This window comes from Pagrus pagrus (genome assembly GCF_965226575.1).
Source record: "Pagrus pagrus genome assembly, chromosome: 7".
NCBI classification, from domain to species: Eukaryota; Metazoa; Chordata; class Actinopteri; order Spariformes; family Sparidae; genus Pagrus; species Pagrus pagrus.
The window spans coordinates 33,106,310-33,130,958 of record NC_140191.1 but is presented as its reverse complement, the minus strand read 5'-3'; the positions used below and the strand labels follow the sequence as shown (position 1 = coordinate 33,130,958).

General features: G+C 39.9%; 1 protein-coding gene across 15 annotated transcripts in view; it reads left to right on the top strand.

Annotated features, from left to right (window-relative positions):
• The window catches only part of adgrb1a (adhesion G protein-coupled receptor B1a), a 157,975-nt gene extending 135,685 nt beyond the window's left edge, over nucleotides 1–22,290 (top strand). For 6 of the 15 annotated variants that reach the window (XM_084356629.1, XM_084356632.1, XM_084356638.1 and 3 more), the window contains 8 exons: nucleotides 324–422; nucleotides 8,713–8,884; nucleotides 10,744–10,839; nucleotides 10,944–10,983; nucleotides 12,871–13,532; nucleotides 16,182–16,217; nucleotides 16,454–16,612; nucleotides 20,485–22,290. In XM_084356629.1, coding sequence (XP_084212755.1) covers nucleotides 324–422; nucleotides 8,713–8,884; nucleotides 10,744–10,839; nucleotides 10,944–10,983; nucleotides 12,871–13,532; nucleotides 16,182–16,217; nucleotides 16,454–16,612; nucleotides 20,485–20,679 — 1,459 coding nt within the window. In that variant the 3' untranslated portion in view covers nucleotides 20,680–22,290. Of the gene's footprint in view, nucleotides 1–323; nucleotides 423–8,712; nucleotides 8,885–10,743; nucleotides 10,840–10,943; nucleotides 10,984–12,870; nucleotides 13,533–16,181; nucleotides 16,218–16,453; nucleotides 16,613–20,481 lie in introns of all 15 variants that reach the window. The other 9 variants (XM_084356627.1, XM_084356628.1, XM_084356640.1 and 6 more) reach the window with 5 other exon arrangements.
• The last annotated feature ends 2,359 nt before the right edge of the window (nucleotides 22,291–24,649 follow it).

The window sequence follows — 24,649 nt, the reverse complement described above, 5'->3', positions numbered from 1 at the left end:
GGAGCAGTTACTTTCGGTCATCAAACCAGTAATTTGTGAAGAGGGTCAGACATCATGTGTAACAGGAAATATCCACCAATGGCTACGTCTTGGCCCCACCTCCCCTGTCCCCAGAGTCACACACACAGGTAAACCTAAACACACACACAAATGTCCGAGCTGGACTGTAGCCCTGAGAGAGAGAGTGTGCGAGAACACTGTGACTCACTGTTTGCGTGACTGTACGTGCGAGCTTGTGCGCGCACGCGCATCAGTGCAAGTCTGTGTGTAGGTGCATTTGTATCTGTTTGTGTATGTTACAGCGTGTTAATTTGACTTTGCAGTCAGATGACAGTGCCACTGTACAATATGACGCTCAAATGTGCCAAGTGCGGGGTTATCTCTTCGGCTGACGTTTCCACCACAGCTACCAGTAACGCCATGTTAGTCCCGCTAATTATTTTTCCTTAACTCTTCTTACCTCTGTTCTCTCCTCTACTGTATGCCTCCCTTCTTCTCCCTCACTTGATTGGTTCTCTTTCCTTTATCCCTCTGTCATTTTTCTTCTCCCTGGTGCTCTGGCAGGGAGGATTTCACTATACATTTCAATATGAAGGGCTGCTGAAGCTTATGCTCCTGAAAAACAAACTGTGTGTTACCTGTATACATGTAAATTATTATGCATATGTGATTGATGATTGGATGAGAATCTTTGTGTGTGTGTGTGTGTGTGTGTGTGTGTGTGTCTGTGTGTGTGTGTGTGTGTGTGTGCGTGCGTGCGTGCGTGCGTGCGTGCGTGCGTGTGTGTATGTGCGTGTGTGCCTTAAGAGATCATCAGAGTCGAGAAGCTGATTATGACAAATGTTAAAGGCCATCATTACTTACGCAGAGAGGACTGCAGATCACTTTCAATGTCTCAGTTTGTGTGTGTCTTGCTGTGATCTATGGATCATTGTCATTATTATCAATCTGGGTCTTGATTTCTCGCAACTTTTTGCTATTCTGCTCATAGATTCTGATCATGATTATAAGTTTAGTTCAGTTGTTGACTTATCTGCCCCTGTTTTAGCAAGGAGTGTTGCGTTCTGTTACAATCCACACATACCCACTTTTAAAATAGCCTCTCTATATTTTAAATAGCTGTGACTGAACAATTAATACATAGTCTGTGATGTACACTGCTGACACACTTCACACACATATTTATCTTTCTGGCTAATGGTTGCGACTACTTGAAGTAGTAAAATGTGTAAAAACATTCAAAAATAGGTGTAAACTAGCACTCAGTAGAGTGCATACCCCAGTCCCCTTTAATTCAAACAAGCCTAATCCGATATGATACTCGATATGCCTGTGTCACTCTAATTGTAAACCACACAGAACTGCTTAACAACAATTTAATCATGCCGTATCTCACAATATCAAAGAAAGTGGATCTGTCTCTTTACCTTGTTTTCACTCCCAACTTGTCAAATACAGCAGCTTGCTCAATGGTCTTAAGCATGAGACTATGACGCTCTACCTACCCCTCTAATGTCAGTTATGCATGTCTAGTATGCTTGCTGACAAGTCATTCACTTATGACTATTAGACTGTTATTGTCAAATGGTTGTGGCTTTTTATGGTTTGGTTTGGTCAAAAAAGGTTTAGGAAAAGATCATACTTTGGGTTAAAAAAACGGTTTAGTTACGTATCTTACATTAAGAAAGTAATGCAAGTGACATACCTATATCACTTATGTTACGTAATTTCGTCATTTATGTACATTAATGTATGTTAAATAATTTAGAAACATTTAACTCTTAAAGGAACTTGGGGCAGGATCTGTGAAAAAATAAACATGCATTTTAAGTTTTTTAATGCTAATGGGTGATGAAGCGTTAAAAACCAAAAAGAATGAGCCCACCCACGTATCTCTCCATTGCCTTGAACAGGCTGTGTGCTGCATAATGTACTGCAATTCGGGCCCGAATTTCCCGCACAGTCCTGCGGACGTGACATCAGATGACGCTGAATGCGCGTCCTTGGATACGGGAAGAAGACAAGCGCGGTGGACCCAAACTAGTGTTTGGGTAGTAATGGATTCTGCTACGGCCAGCAAACGACCCACCACCACACAAAGTCCACTAAAAAGTCATATTAAGAAGAAAACGAAGGTTTTATCAGCGGCATGTCGTGAGTCGAAACGAAATTAAGACCAAAGCCGGGCTGGCACAAGAATAAACATCGGATACGCGTTCGACTCATGGAGGCAGCTTCAACTTGAATCGGGACTGAAAACACATGCTGACATGGCTCACTGGTTACTTTCCTAGTAACCAGGTAAGAAAACATTACAGGTCATGTTTAGAGCTTGATTTGAAAATCATATGAGATCACGAGGACTCGGAGTGATCTAACGTGCAAAGTAGCGTTAGCTGCAAACATGTAACTTAGTCCACCACTGTGTAACGCTGAATAGTTACAGACTGCACATTTTCCACGGTCCTTTAGTCTGAAACCGAATAGTTAGAAATATGTCCCTTTATATATGGGTCGAAAGCCCAACCTGTTATCCGGGAGGTGACGTTAGCAGCTGGATGTAGCCACAGGCTAACGGTTTGTTTGTGTCTTCATCAACCGTAACGAACGGTAAATCGCCGCGCTTGTGTGTCGCTACACACAGCGAGCCGGCTTCGCGGCTGCTTCATGTGTGTAGAGGATAAGGCATCAGCTGCACTGCTTTGAAGAACTCATGCGCGATCCCCTGATGGCTGCAGTTACCCTAACGGCCGCAACGACCGTCTTGTCACTATTGAGTGTTATTTCTTGATCCTGCCCCAAGTTCCTTTAACTACACTGGACATGAACCTTGGTCTACAGGTGGAAATTCCAGCGACCCATCAGACCACCACAACCAACAGCAGACTTCAACTTTTCTTGCTCTTTATACTACTGCACTAGAAGGGCCCTTGAAGAAGTGATTCTATAGGGGTAACTACAGCGTCAAACTTAGAAGCTTAGGGTCACTGACAAGCTGCTGCATTTGATGTGTTGGGAGTGAGAGCGGGCGGAGATTCACGCAAAAAGTGAATGGGGTCTATTCTGGGTCTCTTTCAAAAATGTTTTTTTCTAGATTGAAAAACAAGATATATTTTTAATAATGTGTGTTTCCAGTCTTGTCATGGTCCCTTGACTTTTGCTGGTGCCGACCTCAGCCTGTTCAGATCCTGTAACTTTAACTCCCAATACAATCAAAATGTAAGTGCAAATATAGATATAAAAAAGTACTATACACAATATGCAAACAAAACAATAGAGTACTATATACAGTAAAATGCTAAGGCAGTTACAAGAATAACATAGAATACTGAGGTAAATAAAATAAAATGCTAAGCAAAGTGGAACTTAGTGGAACTTAAGGTGCAGTTTTATTTACCGTGATAATAATAATAATAATAATAATGATATGGGTAGATCTAGATACAATAGGAAACGTTTTCATATTTTTAAATAATGTTCTCCTAGTTCTGTCATGTTCCCATGACTTTTACTGTTGTGAACCTCGACATATCCCAATCCTGACATTTTTACTTGCAATTCTAGTTCATAATTGTGTGTTATTTTTTTCATATGCAGACTACAGAGTCTCTTTTTAATTAAAACAGGTCTCAATGCAACACTCAACTTTTTAAAATATTCAGATGATGTTTATTCTGGTCCCATCATGGTCCACACGTTTTACAATCACATGCCAGCCTCCATTGTAAATACAAGATTTAATTAGTGTTGATTGATTTCTTGCTGTCTGGCCTGGCCAAATCAATAGATTACCCACTACACGTTATCACTCTTGTTCTTTGCTTATGCCGACATGTTTCACTAGTTTGCAATGCCAGGTAAAGAGAGTCCGCAAAAATTGTGCCTAGTTACCACTAAGAGGCTGACAGAGACTGTAGCTTGTATTCACGGAAAATATCACAAATATGAACATAATTAGTAAGACTTAGTTTTAATAGCATATCCAATACCATGTGGGTGTTACCGGGTGAACAAATGGGTTGTAATCACTTTTTGGTTTAACGTCATATTTCCCCAGTGGATTGTATTGTTGAACACCACTCCCTGCACATGGAGAAGGTCTAAAGTCACATTATTTGGTCATAATCAGCAAATGTTGAAAACAAGGTCCAGACTGAAAATAACCTGAATTTTTCTGAAGGAAGGATCAGTCCTTTTGAAGGCAGTACTGATATAGTGTGCCAATTTACAGCATCGTTAAGTTTGACTTAGTTCATACCAAAACTATCTTTGAGTGTGTCCTCTAGTTCAGCGTGTTACTGTGGGCAGGCTGGAAAAGTCACTGAACAGCATTCATGTAATCAAACCCATCAAATTACAAAACATCAGCGAATCCATTTACTGTATTGGTCCAGCCCCATTAATATACCAGAGGTGGAGAATAACCAAGTACTTTTAATTAAGTTATGTAGAGTTTATGGTTAATGGTTGCCCATTTATTAGACTTTGTTCTTTTACTTAACTATTTTTTAGAGGGAAGATTTTAGGTTATTACATGGACCAGTTTCCCATTTGACTTTGCAGAAAACCTTATGAAATGCAGAATAGATGATGGGCTTCAGAAAATAGTTGCACTTTATCACAACCATCATTAATTGATGTTAAGTTTAAAGTTACATTTTTAGTTAATAGCTATTATACTGTTAACAGCAACAATAAAAAATGCTTTATAAACCATTTATTAAGCATTTATAAACGTTTATAAACATCAACTTTATAATGACTAATAATCCAAATCCAAATAATGTATATATATTAGTTAATTAACATTTTTAGCAACATTACAATAAACAATTGCTTAGTAAATGGTTTATAAAGCAAACTTTTAACTAAGATTTTATTAACCGTGACTTTACCATTCATTAATGATGTTTATTGTAAAGTATTACCAGAAAATGTGATGCACTGAAAATAATCAAAAAAGACAATATGAAAAAGACTGCTTTGTAATAATGCAAGCGCCATTCCTTAAAAATTTAGAGGTGAAGAGTTGGTTTTTAAACAGGTGTTTTGATAAAAGTCCCTTTTCTGTCATCTCAGCAGTAATATAATCTAGATATACATTAATAATGAACATGTTTTTTTCCCCCCCATTAAATTTCTATTAGTGCATGATGTGTATAGAAATATAAACAGTCGGAAAATGGTGTTTTCTGACACTTAAATGTGACGTGAAAGCAGTATAAGATGTCCCTTTTAAATTCAATTAAACCCAAAATTTCTGACTCTTTTGTACGGTGGCCCAGAAGGGTCGAACCAAATGCAAAAGCCACAGCACAAATGCAAAAGCCACAATACAAATGCAGAAGCCATAACACGAATGCAAATTTCACAACACAAATGCAAAGCCACAACATGACAACGGAGACGAGCAACAGCAGATCTTGACGTGTTATTGTGGATCTTCCCGCAAGACCCCCCCCTACCCTACCTCTGATTGGTTGGGTTTTCTATACTTGCCTTAAACTATAAACACACACAGTAGCTCTGGTAATGTCTCTTCAGCGGTTTATAAGCTGTAGTTTTGCGGATAAACCGTAGATTTATCCATAGGTTAAACACACTCCTCTCTCCTGGTCTTCTGCTTCTTTTTGGGTTCACTCATCCTCCGGAGCAGCTCTTCACTGTCAGAGTGTCTCTGAGTTTGTTAGGTAGAGTTGACAGTTGGGCTGCTCTGCTGCTGCTATGCCACCCGGCCTGACGGCTCTACCTAACGAGCATAGACACACAGCAGGTGTGACACCCAGGCGTGGTGGTGTGTTTGAGTGGGGCAACTACGACTCACAGTCAGCTACATCAGCTGGCTGTTTGTTTTAGGCAACAAGGAGAAAAACAGCCACTGAACATACAGTTAGGAAATAATAACGTGTCACTTACTATGACAGAGATTTTCATGGCCTTGGTAGTCCACTGGACAAGAGGGAGGAAGATTAGTGGGACCAGCACCCATGGCCGAGTGCCTGTTCTTGGCTGTCCTCCTGTGTCCACATCCCCCTGGGTAACCTGGTAGACCTGTTGTTCAACCAAAGAGAGGGTGGGAGCTCAGTGGCCCACAATAATTAAATGTTAAATCAGACTACGAAAGAGACAAGAATCAGCAAGAAAGTGTGCTTTATCCTAACTGTATGTTCAGTAGCTGTCTGGTGTCTGTGTTTTTCTTGTGGTTGTTTAAAACAAACAGCCAGTGGTGAGGCTGTTAGATATGATAAAAGCATTGTACAGAAATATTACAGAAATGAATCAAACAAATAAGTTAAACAAAGATATTAAACAAAATACAGTCAGTACAACAGTTTTTTTTAAATAAAAACTGAGAATAAAGGTTTTTGTTAGCAAAGAAAAAATATAATATGCTAATATGAAATTTAGCTGAAATAATGATAAGGTTGATAATGTACACCTTTTTCTCCATCTTTTCTTCTTTTTAAAAAATCAAACAGGAAATGTTTATACGTTAAAGTAAAATCATAAATGAGTTGAGCATAGAAAATGCCAAGCAAATAAAAAGCCAACCAATCAGAGGCAGAGTAGGGAAGGTCTTGCGAGAAGATCCATAATGAGCTCACTTTGGATGAAATCAGGTGGCAGCAGCAGGGGGGCAGAGCTAAAAAATGTGTTCAAGACGGTTTTTTTAACCCAGTTTTTCAGCAGCCTTCAATCTGTACAGGGAGCCAGAAACACTCACATACTGTTAGATCTGAGATGTGCGATCGATCTGATTGTTATCACACACACTCAGTTTGTATGCAGACACCACAATTAAAACGCTACACAGGCGATGTGTTATTTTATATTACATGAATCAACCCCCATTTTACATAAATTCTCATGTAAATCAGCTTCATATCAGTTTGCTGCTGTTTATAAATCATCTGAGCAGACCTGTTCCTGTTAGACTACCTTTATTAAATGGAATACATAAATAACCAAACACAAAGTTTTCATTATTGATCTGTCAGATATTAATACTGTCGAGGCTTGACATCTGAATCCTCACATCAAAATTCACAATTAGACAAATAAGAACAAAATCTCCTGAATTCAGCAAAAATAAAAAGTTTCTGTAAAAGGTCATATTTTTGAGTCAACATCTAAACCAGTCAGTTGTTTGATCAGGCATTTGCAGTCGGTGGGGGGCATAAGCCACCTCGATCCCATGGGATTGCCATTGCCCAAATGTGCGTGACATCAGAGCAAGCGGCGTCCAAGTCGGATGCAAATCTAACTGGCATGCATTGTACATAGATTGCTGTTGATCGATTCTGCACAGGCCTGGCTGATCTCAAATGAACGTAATAACACGACAACATCTGCTGTTGCTTACTTCTGCTGTTACGCGCTCACTTCTGCTATTGCTCACTTCTGTTGTGATGTTGTGGCTTTTGCATTCGTGTTTTGACTTTTGTATTTTTGTTTAGACATTTGCATTACTGTGGTGACTATTGCATTTGGGTCAACCCTTCTCAGCCACCACTACTTTTCACTCTGCTCTCTGCAGTTATTGCCCCCTGTTGGTACTGCACTTTCATACACAAGAGTCACACTCACAAGCTTTCCTTTAGTTGATTGGTAGCTCTATTACATGCTTTGGTGTGAGACTGGGCCACATATTTAGTTTGCTTTTTTTGTTGTTCTGGTGCCATGAAAAAACCTTGACACTTTCTGCCCATATTTTAAACATTAACAAGCATTCCAGCAGCTTAAGAGCCACAATCAGCTTAACGCTGATTGAACAAATTGACAAGGCAAAAGGAAATAGTGAATGAAAAGATTGTTTGTGTTCAAAAGAGCAGCTCAGAGCAGGAAGTTGGTTAGTATGACATGCCTTTTCTATATGATAGAATTAGTGCTGTGGAAATTTATCATGGGGTATTATTCCCTTGTTGCTTGCAACATATAATTTTCCACCTCTGGAATAACAAAAAAATGATTGCAACTTATTGAAAAGGTTTAGAAAAACAAACTGAGTCAAAGATAATTTCTTGACACTCACACTGAGAGTAATTATCGCTCGTTTGTTCCTGATGTGCAAATCAAACTAATGGAAGGAGTCAACGACAAAAAAAAGAAAGAAGTGGGAGCAAAAATATGGACAGCGGGAATGACACTTCTCCAGACTCTCTCTCTTTCTCTGTCCTTCTCTGCTCTGCCTCTTCCGTTTGTCTTTGCATTCTGTTTCAGCCTCATTACACTTGTTTTTCCACACTGCTCACCCTCGATCCTCCCTCTCTTTCCTGTGGCACTAGATCCTCTATGGTTTGACTGAGCCATCTTAAACATACATGCATGTAATATATGTGAATTATGAACATATATATCTGCAGATAATGGATGTATGTTTTTGTTTGTGAGAGTAACATAATTTGTTGTGATGTTATGTATTGATGCATGGGTAGAGCTGCTAACACTATGCTAACAGCGTGGGCAGTTATCAAGGGCAAGTAGAAGATTGGTTTAAGATTGTGTTAGCATTATATTCTCTGACGTATCTGATGCTCCATAGGGAAATGTTTTGTACAGAAGCCTGCTATAGTGGTAAAAAAAATATCTTATAATCCAAGCTAATGACAAATACGAAATGTCTTACAGCATGACTGAAAACATTGTAGTCTTACTCTCTGTATCATGTTGACTAGTGCTGTCCTTGACTGCCGTTCCCCTTCCATCCTGCAGGGCATCACTGTGGAGCTCCTGTGTAGTTTTGCCCCTCCTGGCCCTCACATGGATGTCAGCCGTCCTCGCCATCACCGACCGGCGCTCTGCACTCTTCCAGATCCTCTTTGCTGTCTTTGATTCACTGGAAGGCTTCGTAATTGTCATGGTGCACTGCATCTTGCGCAGAGAGGTACCTCACATGACCACTGACTTTATATATGTTCTTCCTGGTTTTCTTTGTGTTTATTTTAAATTGACATGAAATTTGGTGTAGATACCAGAGATGTGGAGGTCATTGTGTCTTGGACTCGATGCAACTTGAGTCTCTGTTTTGATGACTTGCAACTTGACTTGACTTTCTTTGTTCATTTTGTATTTGAGTATTTGATTTAATGCCATGGATGGTTATTCAAATCATAGGCGGTAACAAGAAATCACATTTGTGGAACAAGAGCCTGAATCTGTACATAACTGAGATATTCTCCAACAGGCAGGCTAAGGGACATGGTCGGAATTTAACAAAGTTCGATGTTGTAGTTTCATTGTTTAAAATTGATGGAGAGTGAATATTTTCTTTGATGGAGAGGAAATTGAGAAATAAATTACATTTTATATAAAGGTATTTGTTTTTTGTTTGATGGGTGACTTGAAAAGGTGAAATACTGGCCTGTGAATATGTCACATCAAAAATATTCACGAGCAGTATGCTCTGAATATTCAAATTATTGGTTTCTGTGTGAAAGTTCTTCACACAGAAACCACAAAAACCAAAATATATATTGACGTTTAAATAAATTGCACACATTTTTAATGGATAGAAATTTGTAGCATCCTAAAATGCAACTGCAGGAGGTAACTTACTACCACTATGCACATTTATATTCTAAGTATTGGTAAAACATGGAAAGCAAAAAGTGTCTGCATAGCGAGTGTGTGGTTGAGTGAGTGAGTGAGAGAGAGCGACAGTGAGTGACAGCAGAGCAGAAGAAAAGCAGTGAGGTTTTCAGCCGAGCAGTAAATTTAAACTTTATGCTTGTGTCAATCAGACATGCCGTCCTCACCATTTTTGGTTGCTCTTAGTTTGATTTTTACCAGAAACACTGCACATCTATCTATGTTAAGCTTCTTAATTTAACACTTCCTGCAAAGGGGAGGTTTGCCCCTGACCTGCTTGAGGCTTTTAAGGTGAAGCATCTTTGCATCAACTCTATTTTCATTCAGTTCCACTCTTCATTCATTTAGAGAATGATTCTTAATGATTTTGTTGACCCCCAGACTTTTTGTTTGGCATCAGCATCAACTCAGATTTCCCCTTGAGCAACTTGGTCATGATGGTCCAGGTGAGATTCATTATCTCAAAATCTATTGGATGTTTATGTATGGGTGCAGATGGCCAATACATATCTTGAGCAAATTAAAGCTCCAAACTATTTGGATCTTAATGACCACATGACTTTCATCTTATAGTGCAGCCTTCGGGACAAACTTGATAGCTCGACTTTTCCCCCTATGTGCGTGTAAGTGTATGTGAAAGTTGTGAAAATGAGCAAAATCTGGTGTTCATTTGATCTGATGCTTATGTTTTTATGCATCTGCACCGGCAGCAGCCATAGCCAGAGGCATCATGTTTTTGGGTTGCCTGTCCGTTTGTCCCAGCCTTGTGAACATGATATCTCAAGAATTCTTTGAGCAATTTGGGCACAAATGTCCACTTGGACTTGTGGTGGTCAAAGGTCAAAGGTCAAGATAACTGTGACCTCACAAAACACACTTTTGGCGATTACTCAACAATTCATATGACGATTATGACAAAATTACGCACAAATTAGATATATATAAGATACAATGATGAAATGAAGTCATTGTATATCCAACAGGTCAAGGGTAATCTTCCCTGTGACATAGTAATATTTTGAAAAATATTTTGGGCTGTGGACTTTTAGCCTTTATCATAAAAGGCCAGTCACTCAGTATTTTGTGAACTGATGTATTTATATATCCTACCAGTGTTAAGCTCTTCTTCCTTTGTTCTCCTGTGGTTTGCTACAGGTTCAGGAGGCAGTAAAGTGTCGTGTGGTGGACCGCCAGGAGGACGCTAATGGAGATTCAGGCGGATCTTTCCAAAATGGCCATGCACAGCTCATGGTATGAATATGCATGTGTTTGTTATTTCCACCTTTCAGGATTGATCATTAAATATTGGCAGAGTGAGCACACCTAATACAATATTTATTGTTTTGTGTCCTCAGACTGACTTTGAGAAAGACGTGGATATGGCTTGCAGATCAGGTAAGCTCCAGATTGAGTGTGTTTGGTTTTGTGTTTGCGTTTGATTTGACTTTGGGGACTGCTGCTCAAAAGCTACAGATGTCTTTTTGTGCCTCCTCTCTGTATTTTGAAGGCTTCAAATTCCTCAGCGTTGTCAGAACAGATGTGAGGCATGTTCCCCCTCAGTTGTGCACTTGTGTCTTACAATCAACATCACAACAGCCTCCCTTCACCAAGGAGCTGTTTTGACAAGAAATACAGCACATTATGGCTGCATAACTCAGTTCAGCCCAGGCTGATGGGAGTGAGACGAACGTGTACTGAGCAGTTATATGCAGATAAACGGGGCTGTCTGACTCCTTCCTACACCGCCGCTGTATAATTAAGTCCCTCCCGACAGTGCCACATCAGATACTGGCTCTGCTCTGATATCCACTGGGAGTGAAAAATCTGATTATCTCTTGAGACAGGATATCAAGAAAAGCATCTGGAGCAGAAAAGCTATTGAGACACAGACAAGCCCAACTGAAAAAAGACAGAAAAGAACAGAGAGAGATTATTGTTATTTTCTTTGCATATGTCAAGTAGGAGGAGGCAGCACAGACAGTGATTGTGAGATATTTAGTTTGGTGGATAGAGCTTTGTCTGACGTTGTTTACCAGATTAGATATGAGAAGTGCATGCTGCCATAAGCCAACACTTGTTATAACAAAATAAAGCCAGGTCACAAGGTCAAGGCAGGTCCCATGTCAGCCATATTCTCTCAGCTGATCTATTTCAACAAACAAGTACTTTCTTTTGGTCCACCTTTCTGCTGTTGTCTGACTTGTCAGATCACTCAGTGCACAATGATTTGATTGATCTGGATGTTTGAAAGATGACTTTTTTGTTACATTTATAAAGTTGACTTATCAATGCTCTTTGACGGTGTCAATGATAATGGTGACACTGCTTTATGCTATCTCAAAACAACTTTGGTGCTTCTGAAATACAGTGTCTTGATGCAAGTGCATCTTTTCTTTTTATCTTTAAAGGTGCACCATGTCGTTGTGGGGAAGAAATGTTAATGAGAAGAGAAAGGTCTTCGTTGGCTGATCTTTTTTTTTTCTGCCTAAACAAACTAAATAAATAAACTCTCTTTGTTTTCATGACTGGATAAAGTGAATAAACAAAGGACAACACACTTTATACTGTTTTACTTTGTTTATATGTGGCGGACCCTGCCACCTTTCTAGCTTCAATCAGTGTTCTGGGACCTTATTTTCCACTGAGAACAGCTTGTTCATTCACTTATGGAAAAAATAAATATATACATGCTTAATGTATATATATATATAGAGAGAGAGTTATATACTGCATTAATATTGTAAATATTAAAATTCTGAGTTTGAATTTCTTCTCCAAAACGACATAGTGCCCCTTAAATTGTTCATTTACAATTGGATATAGTGGTTCATTGAGATGGTTGAGCTGGATGGTACTGAATAAACCAGATTTGAGTTTTAGTAAAAGGTTGCTCCAGCTTCTGTTCAGCCCAGGGCTTCATTATTGACTGAGGAAAACTGGCAACTGGTGTAGGGCCCTCAATCCCAGGGGCCTCAAAAACCCTTATCTTGTAACAGTAATAACTGAGATAATTGCTGCATCGTTCATTATTTTGAGACCACGTCTTGTAGAGAATCCCTCTTTTTACAGTGAATTTTACTAAATACATTTGTGTTTTATTTGTTTTTTGACAACAACACAGTGCATGTGATATGAATTAATAATGAGCAATGAGAGGTGGACTGGAGGTCAATAGGGACCTATAACTAATTTTTGCCCCCCGGGAGCCCGAGCAGGTAAATCTATCCATGGTTCAACTCCTCATCTCACACTGGTTCTCTGTTCTGGTTCTGTTGCTTCTAGGCACTGTGAAGCGCTCATCTCTCCAGGGGGAAGAGAAGGCCTCCTCTGGCACCCTCACTCTTCAGAAGGGTTCTAACTTCAACACCATGCCGGCCAGCATGGCCAAGGTTCACCTGCAGAACGTGGCTGACTACACCAGCCACACTCTGACGCTGCGTCGGGATAAAGGCGCTACGAAAGGAATCAGTACCGAGCTACCGGGTGCCAAATCCATCTACATCTGCGACGGTGAGCTCTTCAAGCAGCTGGATGGAGAGCTGCCTCGAGGGAACGGTGAGGGCAGCAGCTCTGAGGGCACTGGCAAAGGACCAGGGTACGTCATTCTACCCACCAACAACACAGGAACCATGAAGCCGGCCAAAGGGAAAGAGGAGCAGACAGCCAAGTACAACATCAGCATCGAGCAGCTGCCTCAGACCAGGCTCATCCACCTGGCTAACCCTGTCAGTGCAGAGCCTGTGCCTGGCTTTGGGCTGAAGACTCTGCCTGCTGACCAGATCAGTGTGTCATGCTCTGACAGAGACTCACCTGCACACAACCTGCAGAACATGCCCAGAGACTCCCAGGTGGCCAACAGCATGTGTGACGGGGGAGATTCCGGAAACTCTGGTGTGATGTCCAAGAGTGAGACCGTCTCCACACTGTCCATGAGCTCATTGGAGGTAAGACCACCAAATATGATCAGCATATTCTTGTCATAGTAATGCATTATCAGCCTCATACTTCATACTTCAAATGAGACATGCATGTAAAGTTGTGTTTTGTACTACTAGACTCACCATTAATTCTCAAGGACCGAACATTTATTTGAAACATATAGTATCATAGAAAAAACTTTATTTTGTCATTTAAAGTGTATTTTATCACATTTTAGTAGGACCCCTCCCTTTTCTATAATCTGCAGCTCTTTTAACTTGTTGTTGATCGTGTTTAATTTAATGCAAATTCAACACTTTAACCTGTTGTTTTGGCAAATTCAGGATAATAAAAATTTCCACAGCAATATTTCCATCAGAACAATAACAGAGTCATGTTTTACAGACCATTCTAATGAGCTTAGTTTCTCTTGTTAACAGAAACTAGTACAATGCCCATTCAGAGTCAAGAGATGACGCATTATCAACATCCAGTGGTGGCACATGAATAAGGAAGAAATTTGGGATGCGGTCTGTTGTTGTTTTCTCCTATGTTGCAACCTTTTCCAGTGCACTCGCGATGTGAAATGTGACGTCTGTGACGTAGATCGTAACGCTTCAAATAAGATCATAGACTGGCTGCCTTGCCTGTGGGAAGTGGGACTGGGTTCAACATGCAATTTTTATCGGGTTGACCCGCGTTTAAAAAACCTGTGTTGACCCACTAATCCCCAAGCAGTGGAAACCATTGTTTAGCACTGATTGTCTGGTAATATCAACCATGTTTGATATTTACAATTTAAAATCTGGATTATTACATCAGTTCCTTCTGAGCCGGACCACAACAACCACTGGAAGAGGCATCCTGGAGCAGCTGAAGGTGCTGCCAAGCAACAGTAAACATTCTAGCCCTTGATGCTAACGTTTGCTGGCATACTACTGTTTACAGAATCTTAAAATCTCACCTCCAGTCCTAGCTGAACAAGATAAACCTGTGTTGACAGTGTGTCTCCACTCATCCAAACTCGTTTAACCTCCTGCTTTAACTTAATTTTGTTTATGTCTGCTTCCCCATGAGATTACATGAGAGGGATCACATGAGGCGGTGCACTGCTCCCTCTGGTACAATAGCCATATCTGCATGCTATCTGTATGTGATGTGCCATTATTCTAAAATCTTGTAGTGTGTAATGTTTGAGATTAGAGAGAAGAAAATCTGTAAGGCTTCAGTCTGCAGAGCCATGAAGCCAGAGCACTCACAAAATGTGTTAATATTGAACGCTTGGCGAATCCTAATTGCACCAAAATTGACACCGCACTTCCAGAGGACCTCAGATCGGAAAAATAAAAAAAAATAATATTTTTTGCCCAGCTGTTACACATTAAAGGCCCTCTAGTACTTCATAGGGCATAGGCACTTGAGGGTTCTTAATTTGAAACATCTACAACAAGTGATGCACAATTGGTTTCATTAACAGCAGTTAAAAAACATCAAATTAGAAGTAACTATAGTAAATTAGTGAATTAAAACAGTATTTCTATTTCAGAGAAACTCAGAGCAGCAGGGTGGAAAGTATGACATGACGCTTGCTTTACTAACTGAATTACTGCTGTGGAAATAGACATTCACTGAAGTTTACCATGAGATCCCCCTGGCTTGTGTTTGAGGCAGTATCGTTGTGAACATTGCATTCTTCTTGTCATATCTCCTCTTTATTATCCCTCTCTCAATACAGTGACAGTACAATTATACTTTAATTGCTTTTGTTTCTTATCCGTATATCAATGTGAATGGTTGCATATATCATGACAGTTTCCGTTTTGCTAATCATTTATTATTTTGCATGAACCACAGCCATTCATGTAGTAAACCAAATCCAGCTCTCCAGGTAAATAGTTACAAGTGATATTGTATAGTCTTTTTTTGTAGAATCATCTGTTTGGCATGTGTTGTGCTACTGGCTATGTTTGAGCAACACAGCATCAGTGCATAGCTATGAAATGATTAATAAGGATAATCAACTAGGGAGCCACACATTAATAAGCTGGATGTTAATTCATGAAAATAAATAAAGGATCATTAATTAGGTCTCCCCAGAGTAGCACTGTGCTGATTTTCATGCACGCTTAGGTTACCCCACTCTGATGCTTAAAATAAGGCATCACAAAAACTATCCCCATGTTTTCTGGCCCCATGTAAAGACAGCATCTTTATAAAGGTTAGTTTTCACTGAGCCTCTAGTGCAGACAGCAGTGGCAGGCTGAGACGACACAGTGATCAGCACACAGCGGCCTGGACATCTGCCTGCTGGTGTCTTTTCACTTCAGGGCAAAACACACTTCCATAATGGCGTGCGAGGCGGCAGCTGCCACAGCAACCGAGCAGCCTGAAGGTCAGGTTTTCCTTCACCACTCCGTGATGGAGGACTCAAAGGTCATTCGGTCACAATCTGTTAACTACAAACTTGTGCCAACAGGGTCAGAATGACCAGCAGCAAACCTTGTTTTCTCCCTTATGACTCACTGCTCTCCTCCGGGTCCCAGAAAGACTCTTTGTTGACTGGCTGATGTGGAGATACACAATGAAACACTTAACCAACGCTTGGGCATTTGTCTGCTCATAAGGCACACAATATCAAGACACATCTTTAATCTCCCTGTCTCATCTCCCCCCAGAGACGAAAATCACGCTATGCAGAGCTTGACTTTGAGGTAATTTTAGTCTCTTTGATTCCTACAGAGCTTTGTAGACTTAGACCAAAAAACTGATATGTCTCTTAGTTAGCTATTCAGACCTCTAGATGTTTGCATATATTTATCAGATTTATTCAAAGTTTGGGTGTGACTGTAGTGTTGAGATTGGAGACTTTAAATGTGAAGGGGTAAAGTAGGATTGATGGTAGCCTGTGCTGTTTACCTTATACGTAACGTGCAATGTTCCTGTGTAGAAGATTATGCACACCCGGAAACGCCACCAGGACATGTTTCAGGACCTGAACAGGAAGATTCACAGTGCAGACAAGGATAGAGAATCTCCACCTGTTGATGCCAAAGCTGCCAAAAGATGGAGTGTGTCCTCTGCCAGCAGCGACAAGACCAACATGAGTGTAAAGAGTTTAACTTTATTCTGTTCTGCCCCCCCTCCCCCCTCCCCTATATCTAATGTTGTCCTCCTTTTCTCTTATCATTAGTACAAATCACCACACTTGAGTGGAATTGCCTTTTTAATTATTAGTGCAGCCATTCTAAAAATTGCATTTTTTTAATCTGCTTAGTGCCAGAGGAAATTAGCTGTGAGGGCATTATTGTGGGTGGGCATACAAATCCAACTACAGACCTAGTCAAGTAAGCTCGGAATGTGACAAATATTTATAGGTTCTCTCAAATTATGCAACTTGTTAGAACTTGTTACAAGACAAGGCCTTATTAAAAACAGACATAGTTTAAAGCTCTTTGTGTTGAGCAGGCAGTCTAGGCTCTAGTCTTTACAGGCTAAAGTTCTGCTACATGAGTGTGGGCCATATTGTTTAAGTTGGGATATTTATTCATAATTTATTGAGAAATTCTTCTTTTGTCTTTGTCTCTGTCTGTCTGCAAATTATGCATCTCAGCATGTTGTGTGTTAGGAGTAGGTATGCATCACTTGGTGATAAGAGCCAAAGAGACAGAGCCATGACATTAGGTCAGTAATTGATGAAATAAAGCAAATATTTGGCATTGGGCCACTGGTCCTGTTACATTGCTATTTGTGCTATTAATAGAATTGTGAAGTGGGAAAGCCACCACAAATTCCCCATCTGAAATTTCCTCTAAGGGGCAATTTGACTTTATGTCAAAGACGTCTATGTACTGTGTTGCAGGGGTGTCTACTGAAGTTAGCATGATAACCAGCTAGCTCTGGCACATCCTGTCATGTATACCCCTTTGTACCTCAAGAGGTGATAGTCTGTAGTTTCAGCTGTAAAAGCTGCGAGTTTGCTATTGAGTCTTGTAAGTAAACAAAACGTCAAGAAAGGAAATATTTTTTGTATCTATTTTCCTGACTAAACAGAACAATACATTTGTACTTCTGAATTAAGGTTTTTTTCTTTTGCTGCTTAAAATGGCAAGTTACTCTATTACTAATACGGTCGCTAACCATACATATGTAAACAGGCTTGCGGATCTTGCCTTTTCTTTTGTGGGGATTTAGCCGTAATATTTCCAGGTTTCACCTCCGCATGTGCAAAACAAGTTCATCCCAACGCTAAATTGCAGAAGCACCCTCGCTGCATCCTGGGTTTAGCCCCGCCCATGTGGTTTAAAGAAATTGAAACTGGTCCCCCCATGATCTGAGGTCGATGTGCGTGCAGGCTCCGGTCAGCTGATAGGGCCATTTAGCTCTACAGCTAACTGAGCTACTGGCCATTTCCTACAAATTACAACTTAAATCATATTCTCAGCGCTCCTCAACTTAGGACTGCATTTCTCTTGGATAATTTAACTATATAGGGTTGTTTTATGGCCATTAGTTTAAAATAATTTAACTTAGGGTGGTATAGCTGTTTATATGACAATACCCAATCACCAGTGCTACATAGATGAAGCCAGCCAAGTCAATCAGAGAATTAAAGGGTCTTTGTTTTTTTTTAACACAGCTGCTCACACTGATGATTAAGACATTTTAGCCCATCTCAGCCTTAAAATCTTCAAGTGTCAGTCATTTAACATCGTCTTTCCAGAATGGGGCAACATCCTCCCACTTTTCACTTTACAGCTAGTAATGTGTGAGATTCAAGACATAATGATCTATGTACATTTGGGATAGTTGCTTCCTTGTTAAGGCTATTAGCTAGCTAAATAATGACTCATGTAGATATTCCCCATTAAACAATGGGAATCAAGGTTGGGACTGCATTGGTTGGGAACTAGTCACCAACAGCAGGTAGAAAAAGAGAATCCATGTTGGCTTTGTAGCTGCAGTCATTCCATGGCAGCAGATGATTTCCATTTCCTTCTGCTCCAAAAACCCTTGATCTCCATTTGTTTCACAGCTTTGGAGTCAGTTCTTCTTCTTCTCTGGCACAAGTCCAGCTTCACAGATCAAGGATGCAGCTATTTGACACTGACCGTTTCAAGGCCCGATCAGATATTTGTGATAGCCCTGTAAAATCAAACAGCAGTATCTTCTTTACAGAATTAAATAAATCAATAAGTACTAATCATATAAAGTGGAAGAGGCAAAGAGAACATCTCCATTATGGGTACAAGATGTGTTTTGACAATGTGCCTCAGCCACAATCATATTTGCATCCCGATCCTTATTAATATTTCTAGCTTATCTAGCTTTTTGTGTAAATACCTACTCTGAATTGAAGCAGCAAGTTTACATCCCTTTAATAGGGTTTATCAAAAGTGGTTTTAAAGGAAAAGTTTGAAATTTTAGAAAATATGTGTATTTGCTGCCAAGAGAGAGAGGACAACTTTTATGTCTGTTGCTTACATTTGGAACTGGAACCAGGACATGCTTAACTTAGCTTAGCATAAAGACTGGAATAGGGGGAAGTTAGTCACTGTGGCCAGATGTAGATCCCCAAGAAATATTTTCAACTTCTAACTTCCTGTAATGCCAAAAATTGTCATTTTTGAATTAAGATTATATAAGTGAGATACAATGTGTGAACTAATATGCTTTAGAAGTGCTGGTAGAAGATTTTTTTATTTATTTTTTTTTACTTTGGACAGGGCCAGGGAAGCTGTTTCCCTGTTTCCAGTCTGTGTGCTACTATTTGCTCCAGCTCTGTATCTAACGGTCCAGTATAAAAACATATCTGTCAAAGATTTAGAATTTTATTTAACATCAGAGGCCCAGAACAACTTTGTCTTTAGTAATTATTACAAAAGATTGCAGTACAAGTTAACAAAATAAACAAACTTATCAGAGACAGGCATTTTAAGGACCTGCTGTGCAAGAACACGGTTTGCTGAAAACAATTTGATTAGAATTTTTAAATAGAATCTTTGAATCTGCCCATGTAGAAATATTGTTATTATTTTAGCATCTAATAATGATAAAAGCTGCAGTAAAAGATCAAGAAAGTAATGACAGATATAGGCCTATGTATTTCAACAAAGGAAAATAAGAAAAAAAAATGACACCAGAAGTCTCGTTTTGAATTTTATGAATATTTTGGTACAAACATTTATTACCTGCCAGTGTGGCTGATAGCCTTATGAGATTTACTCCACGTTTGGCACTTTGCAAACTCAGTTTCTGATTCTTAGAACTACATTAACACCAGGTGTAGTAACTGTGTGCTAGAGAAAACAAGAGACATTATGTATCTACGATTAAGGAGCTGATAGTAAATGATCCAGTGTAACGTTAACAACACACATCACTCTCTCACTCTCTGTAGCAGTTAAGGTCGCCATGACAATGATGTCTATGACAGGGAAAAGAGCCACATTAAAACCACATTCATCTGTGGACAGGATCGCTCAAAATGATCTCCAGCGGCACTGTGTATTCAACGGCACTAAGTACTGATCAATAGAAAGTTTATTTCAAAATAGAAATGTTGTACTTCATAACGTATTGTTGGGTCCGGATTGATTCAGCATTTGGTCCGAATGTGGACTGAAGTGTCCAGACTTTGAGAAGAGGGACCAGGTACTCTTCCAAGGAGTATGCCATGTTGCACTGGCTCTAGAGAGGGAAGCGAAGGATGAGAGGTACTCAGTTGGTACCACTAAAACCCACACACTGGACCTTTAAGGGACAGACATGATTGTGGCAGTCATATAACTCTGAGTCATTTAACTCTTGGCAAGAAACTGAAAAAGCTTATTTTTTGAAATGTCAACTATTCCTTTAAGAAATGACATAAATAAGGAAGTGTGAGGTAAAGTAAGTTCACCAAAAGGACTCACAATATAACTTCTGATTATATGACTATCTCAGAAAACAAGCTTTTTTCCTCTGTCCTCTTCCCAGCAGGACAAGCAGCAGACCCCGAGTAAGAGGGCATGGGAGGGCATAAGGAAGACCCACTCCCCTCCATCCTGGGTGAAGAAGGACCTGGAGACAGTGGCAGCCTCCCCTCTGGAGTTACAGACGGTGGAGTGGGAGAAAACCAGCGCCACCATTCCTCTGGTGGGCCAGGAGATCATGGACCTGCAGACGGAGGTGTGACCCACATTGCGACCTCACACCGACAACTCCCTTTTTTTCCGATGCCCTCAGACAAACAAGCTGACACACCACACACACTGCCCTGCTCTGTACTTCTACTCAAAGCCTGGATGAAGCCCAATGTGAGAACATGAGGGGGAAAGAGGGCGAGGAGGAGAGAGAAGGATCAAAATATCAGAAAATCAATTAAACCAATTAAAGAGAGAACAGGAACATGATGTCTCTTTCTATGTTGTTTCATTTGGTGTTTGGACAGAGTTTTTGTCTGCAAAATACTGGTCATCTTCTTGTATATGGTCTCGGATCCCACGCTGGCTCACATAGGAGACAGATTGCCAAAGTAGCAGATTCAGCTGCTGTATGTGCATCATGTAGTCATGTAATAAACTGCATAGCAAAGGTAATCATGCGATGTTTACCCCTGAATTAAATGAATACAATGTAATAATCATGATTATGTCTTTTTTTTTCACTGTTAAAGTATTGTTGCATCACTGTTCTGCTCTCTCTTTCTCCTGATGAACGCTGATGTTGTACACTGCTCGAGATGCCCCTGGACTTTTTTTTTCCTTTAACATAAATCTCAAAAGGGAAAACGAACAAGAGTTCATTCTCCCATGTGCCCCCTAATGCCATAACCCCTCCCCTACAATTCACCCCAATCCTGTTGGCTCCACCACTTTATACCCTGTGATCCCGGTGGCTCAATAGCGACCCTGCAGTGACAAGTGAATGGGGGGCAGGGAGGTTAAAAAATCGAAGAGCCAAAACGGCATGTTGCCTTCTCATCGATGGACACCTCAGAGACGCCAGAGAGCGGGCTGGCAGGCTCTGCACTCTAATAAGCCCACAACCTCAATGCAACAGAGGGACAGCATGGATGCCAGTGCGTCCAGAAGGAGCCACGTTCAACAAACACGTGCTGTTTGGGTCAGTTTCTCGATGTACAAGCAGGCTTGATACAGTAAATGCAAAATGTGATGGTGTTTCAAAAATGCTAAGGAAAAGGTACTTGTGAGTGTATGTATGTGTGTGGTGAGTAATGGAAGATGAGTAAATGAATAGATCTATAAATATATGCGATGATGATTAAAGGCGATGATATATAAGGCAGAGTTGATCAGAGGGATGGTGGTTGCACACAGAGAAAGCACAAGGCTCATTTGGAGTCCTGATGTACAGCATTGTAATTATTTCAACAGAGTTCTACAGAATGGATTTTAGCCTATAAATATCTTTCTTACTGTGCTTGGGGATAGTTGTTATCATTATTATTAATATGAACATGATTATTCTGATACTGATCCTCCCATTCCCTCCCCCTTACCTTTCAAGGTACTGGACTATACGAGTGTTCTGTATCGCAACGTAACAGTGTGTGTTTTGATATCACCGCCAGTCACTCCCTCAGATCTGTATTTGTCGAAACCCTGACCTCAGACCTCTGACCCCCTGATCTGCACCCCACCCTGCCACACAAATCCCTCCCAACCCCCCTTCACTCCCCTTTTTATTTTACTGGGGTCACCTCTTTGTTAATGTACAGTTTTCAGAGCACAAAATGAATGTGTCTTATTTCTAATAAAAGCATATAAGTATATAATAAAACAGCATTAGTCCTCTTGTTTTCTCAGATTTAATTACATATAATGTGTTTTATCATGACACATGACGATCCGAAAAAAGGGACGGATACAGGAATTTTTTTCTCAGTTACTTTAACATTGTAAGATTGGACTGTTCAACATTTATAATACAAAGATGTTGATGAAAACAATCAGGTGTATTTAGGTGGGTGGTATATGTGAGTGAGTATGATTTGATGCAGATTTATAATAAAAATCTGGATCTAGCAGAGGATCTTGTTTGATATTAGATTTGGCTTGATTGAATTAAAGGGGACTGTTGGCCCTTGGTGGAGGTAAGAACTCTACTGAATTTTAGTTATTTATGAATTCAACTTTTCTTTTATGACACTTGTGTTATTTCTTCTTTCAAAAATTACATAGAATGTCAAACTATTTGTTTACAGCTAGACTAAGAACAATGCTACTCTCTTGTCTGTGTGCCAAGTATGGCTCCAGAGCCAGCAGATGATTAACTTAGCTTAGCGTAGAGACTGAATCCAAGTGAAGCAGGTACCTCTGTCGTGCAGTATCAGGTTTGCTGTTTCCACCAGGGACTCTTGCAGAACTTGGTATTTCTCCAGGGGGCAGTGCCTTACATCCTGTATGAGTTGTGTGTCTGATGCACGTTTTCGTCAGCTCGCATTTGGTGTCTCATTACTTGTATCTTCAAAAAGAGTTGTTTTTTTTATTCTGGTAAACATAGCTGTCCTATGTGAAACCAAATGTGAAGGTTGACTTATTTTAATCCAAAGCATGTCCTTTTCCAAAGCCTTACTGGGTAGGTCTGTTGCCTGAAGCTAACAGAGAAGTTTTGTTTCCTAAACCTAATCAAGTACTTTTTGTTGCCTAAATCTAATCAAGTAACCAAAGCTTAACCAAACTGCAACTGCAAACTGAAAATATTCTTTTAAACTCCTAAAAACAATAAATTCAAGTATAAATCTAAAGCCTCTACCCACACACAGGACACAAACTCCCATCACTCACATGGAAGTAATATGCAAGATCCAATTAACCAACTGATCCAATTAACCAACTTAATTCTGAGAATTGTTTTTGTCAGTCTTTATACCAAATCACCAGACTTCCTAAAGGGTTTCCGGCAGAAAACAACTCATAAAACCACCCAAACTGTCTTACAAGGAAGACTTCCATGCATATAGATGTGAGGTCAATACACAGATTTAAAAACAATGTGCACTCAGACCACGGGCTGAGACAGTCATGAAGCTTGTCAAAGCATGCACTGCTACATCCTCCTACATCCTGCTTCGAGTCCTTAGCCAGCATTATCCATCATAAGCTAATGGTCATACCAGACCAAGTTACAATAAAACAGCAAAACCCCATACAACTCAAAGAGTTTATTGAATCAAACTAGGGTGTTTATTACCCCCACCAAGGAGGTTATATTTTCACCTGTCTCTGTTGGTTGATTGGTTGGATGGTTGATAGGTTTGTCAGGATTACACAAAACTACACAAACTTGGATGGAGGGTGGGTCTCTTCCCAGAACTTTTATCTGGATAATGGGACAGATCCAGAGATTTTTTCTCACTTTAACATTGTGAGCCAAGCTAAGTTAGTTAGCTAAGTGCCTCGTAGCTCTTAGAGCACACTCATTACACTGAGATATCAATCTTCTCATCTTGTTCAGAAAAAGCAAGTAAGCATATTCCCTAAATAAAAACTATTCATTAAACATTTTATGTTTGTGTAGCATTACATAACTATTGAAAACAGACATTCTAACCAAACTTGTCACGAATATACATATTTTACTGTTATCATCATCACTGTTATATCATTAGAAAGCCACAATTGAAACCATTTGCAAAAGGTCAAAAGCTGTTCAGCAGCACCAGTCAATAGATAATTAGAACTTAACATTAGTTATTATGCAACTGTCCTCATCAATAATTGTACTGTACAAATAACTTAGTGATGATGAATTAAGTGGGTGTACTGTGGTAGAGGATCCTCCCTGCTTTTATTATGGGTCATGGGACATTGCTCTGCTGTATAAAGGAGTTATTGAGAGTTATTCTTTTGTAACTAACTGATGAAACTAAATCTTATGTATGTAGGCCAACACCATTTGGGCACACAAATCTGAGTTACTGTCTGAAGGTTAGGTGGAAACACCAGCAAGTGCTGGTTGCTGGCACCTCTTTATCTAACCTGTTCAATTATTCTAACTACACCTTTCTCCGCCATTTCCCCCCAACTAACAATAAATCTATTGAAGTGTTGAAGAACAAGACTATTTTTCATCAAAGAGTAAGTATTCAGCCGTCGGTTCCTTACATCTATAAACATTCTAGTCTTTCGTGAGAAGTAAG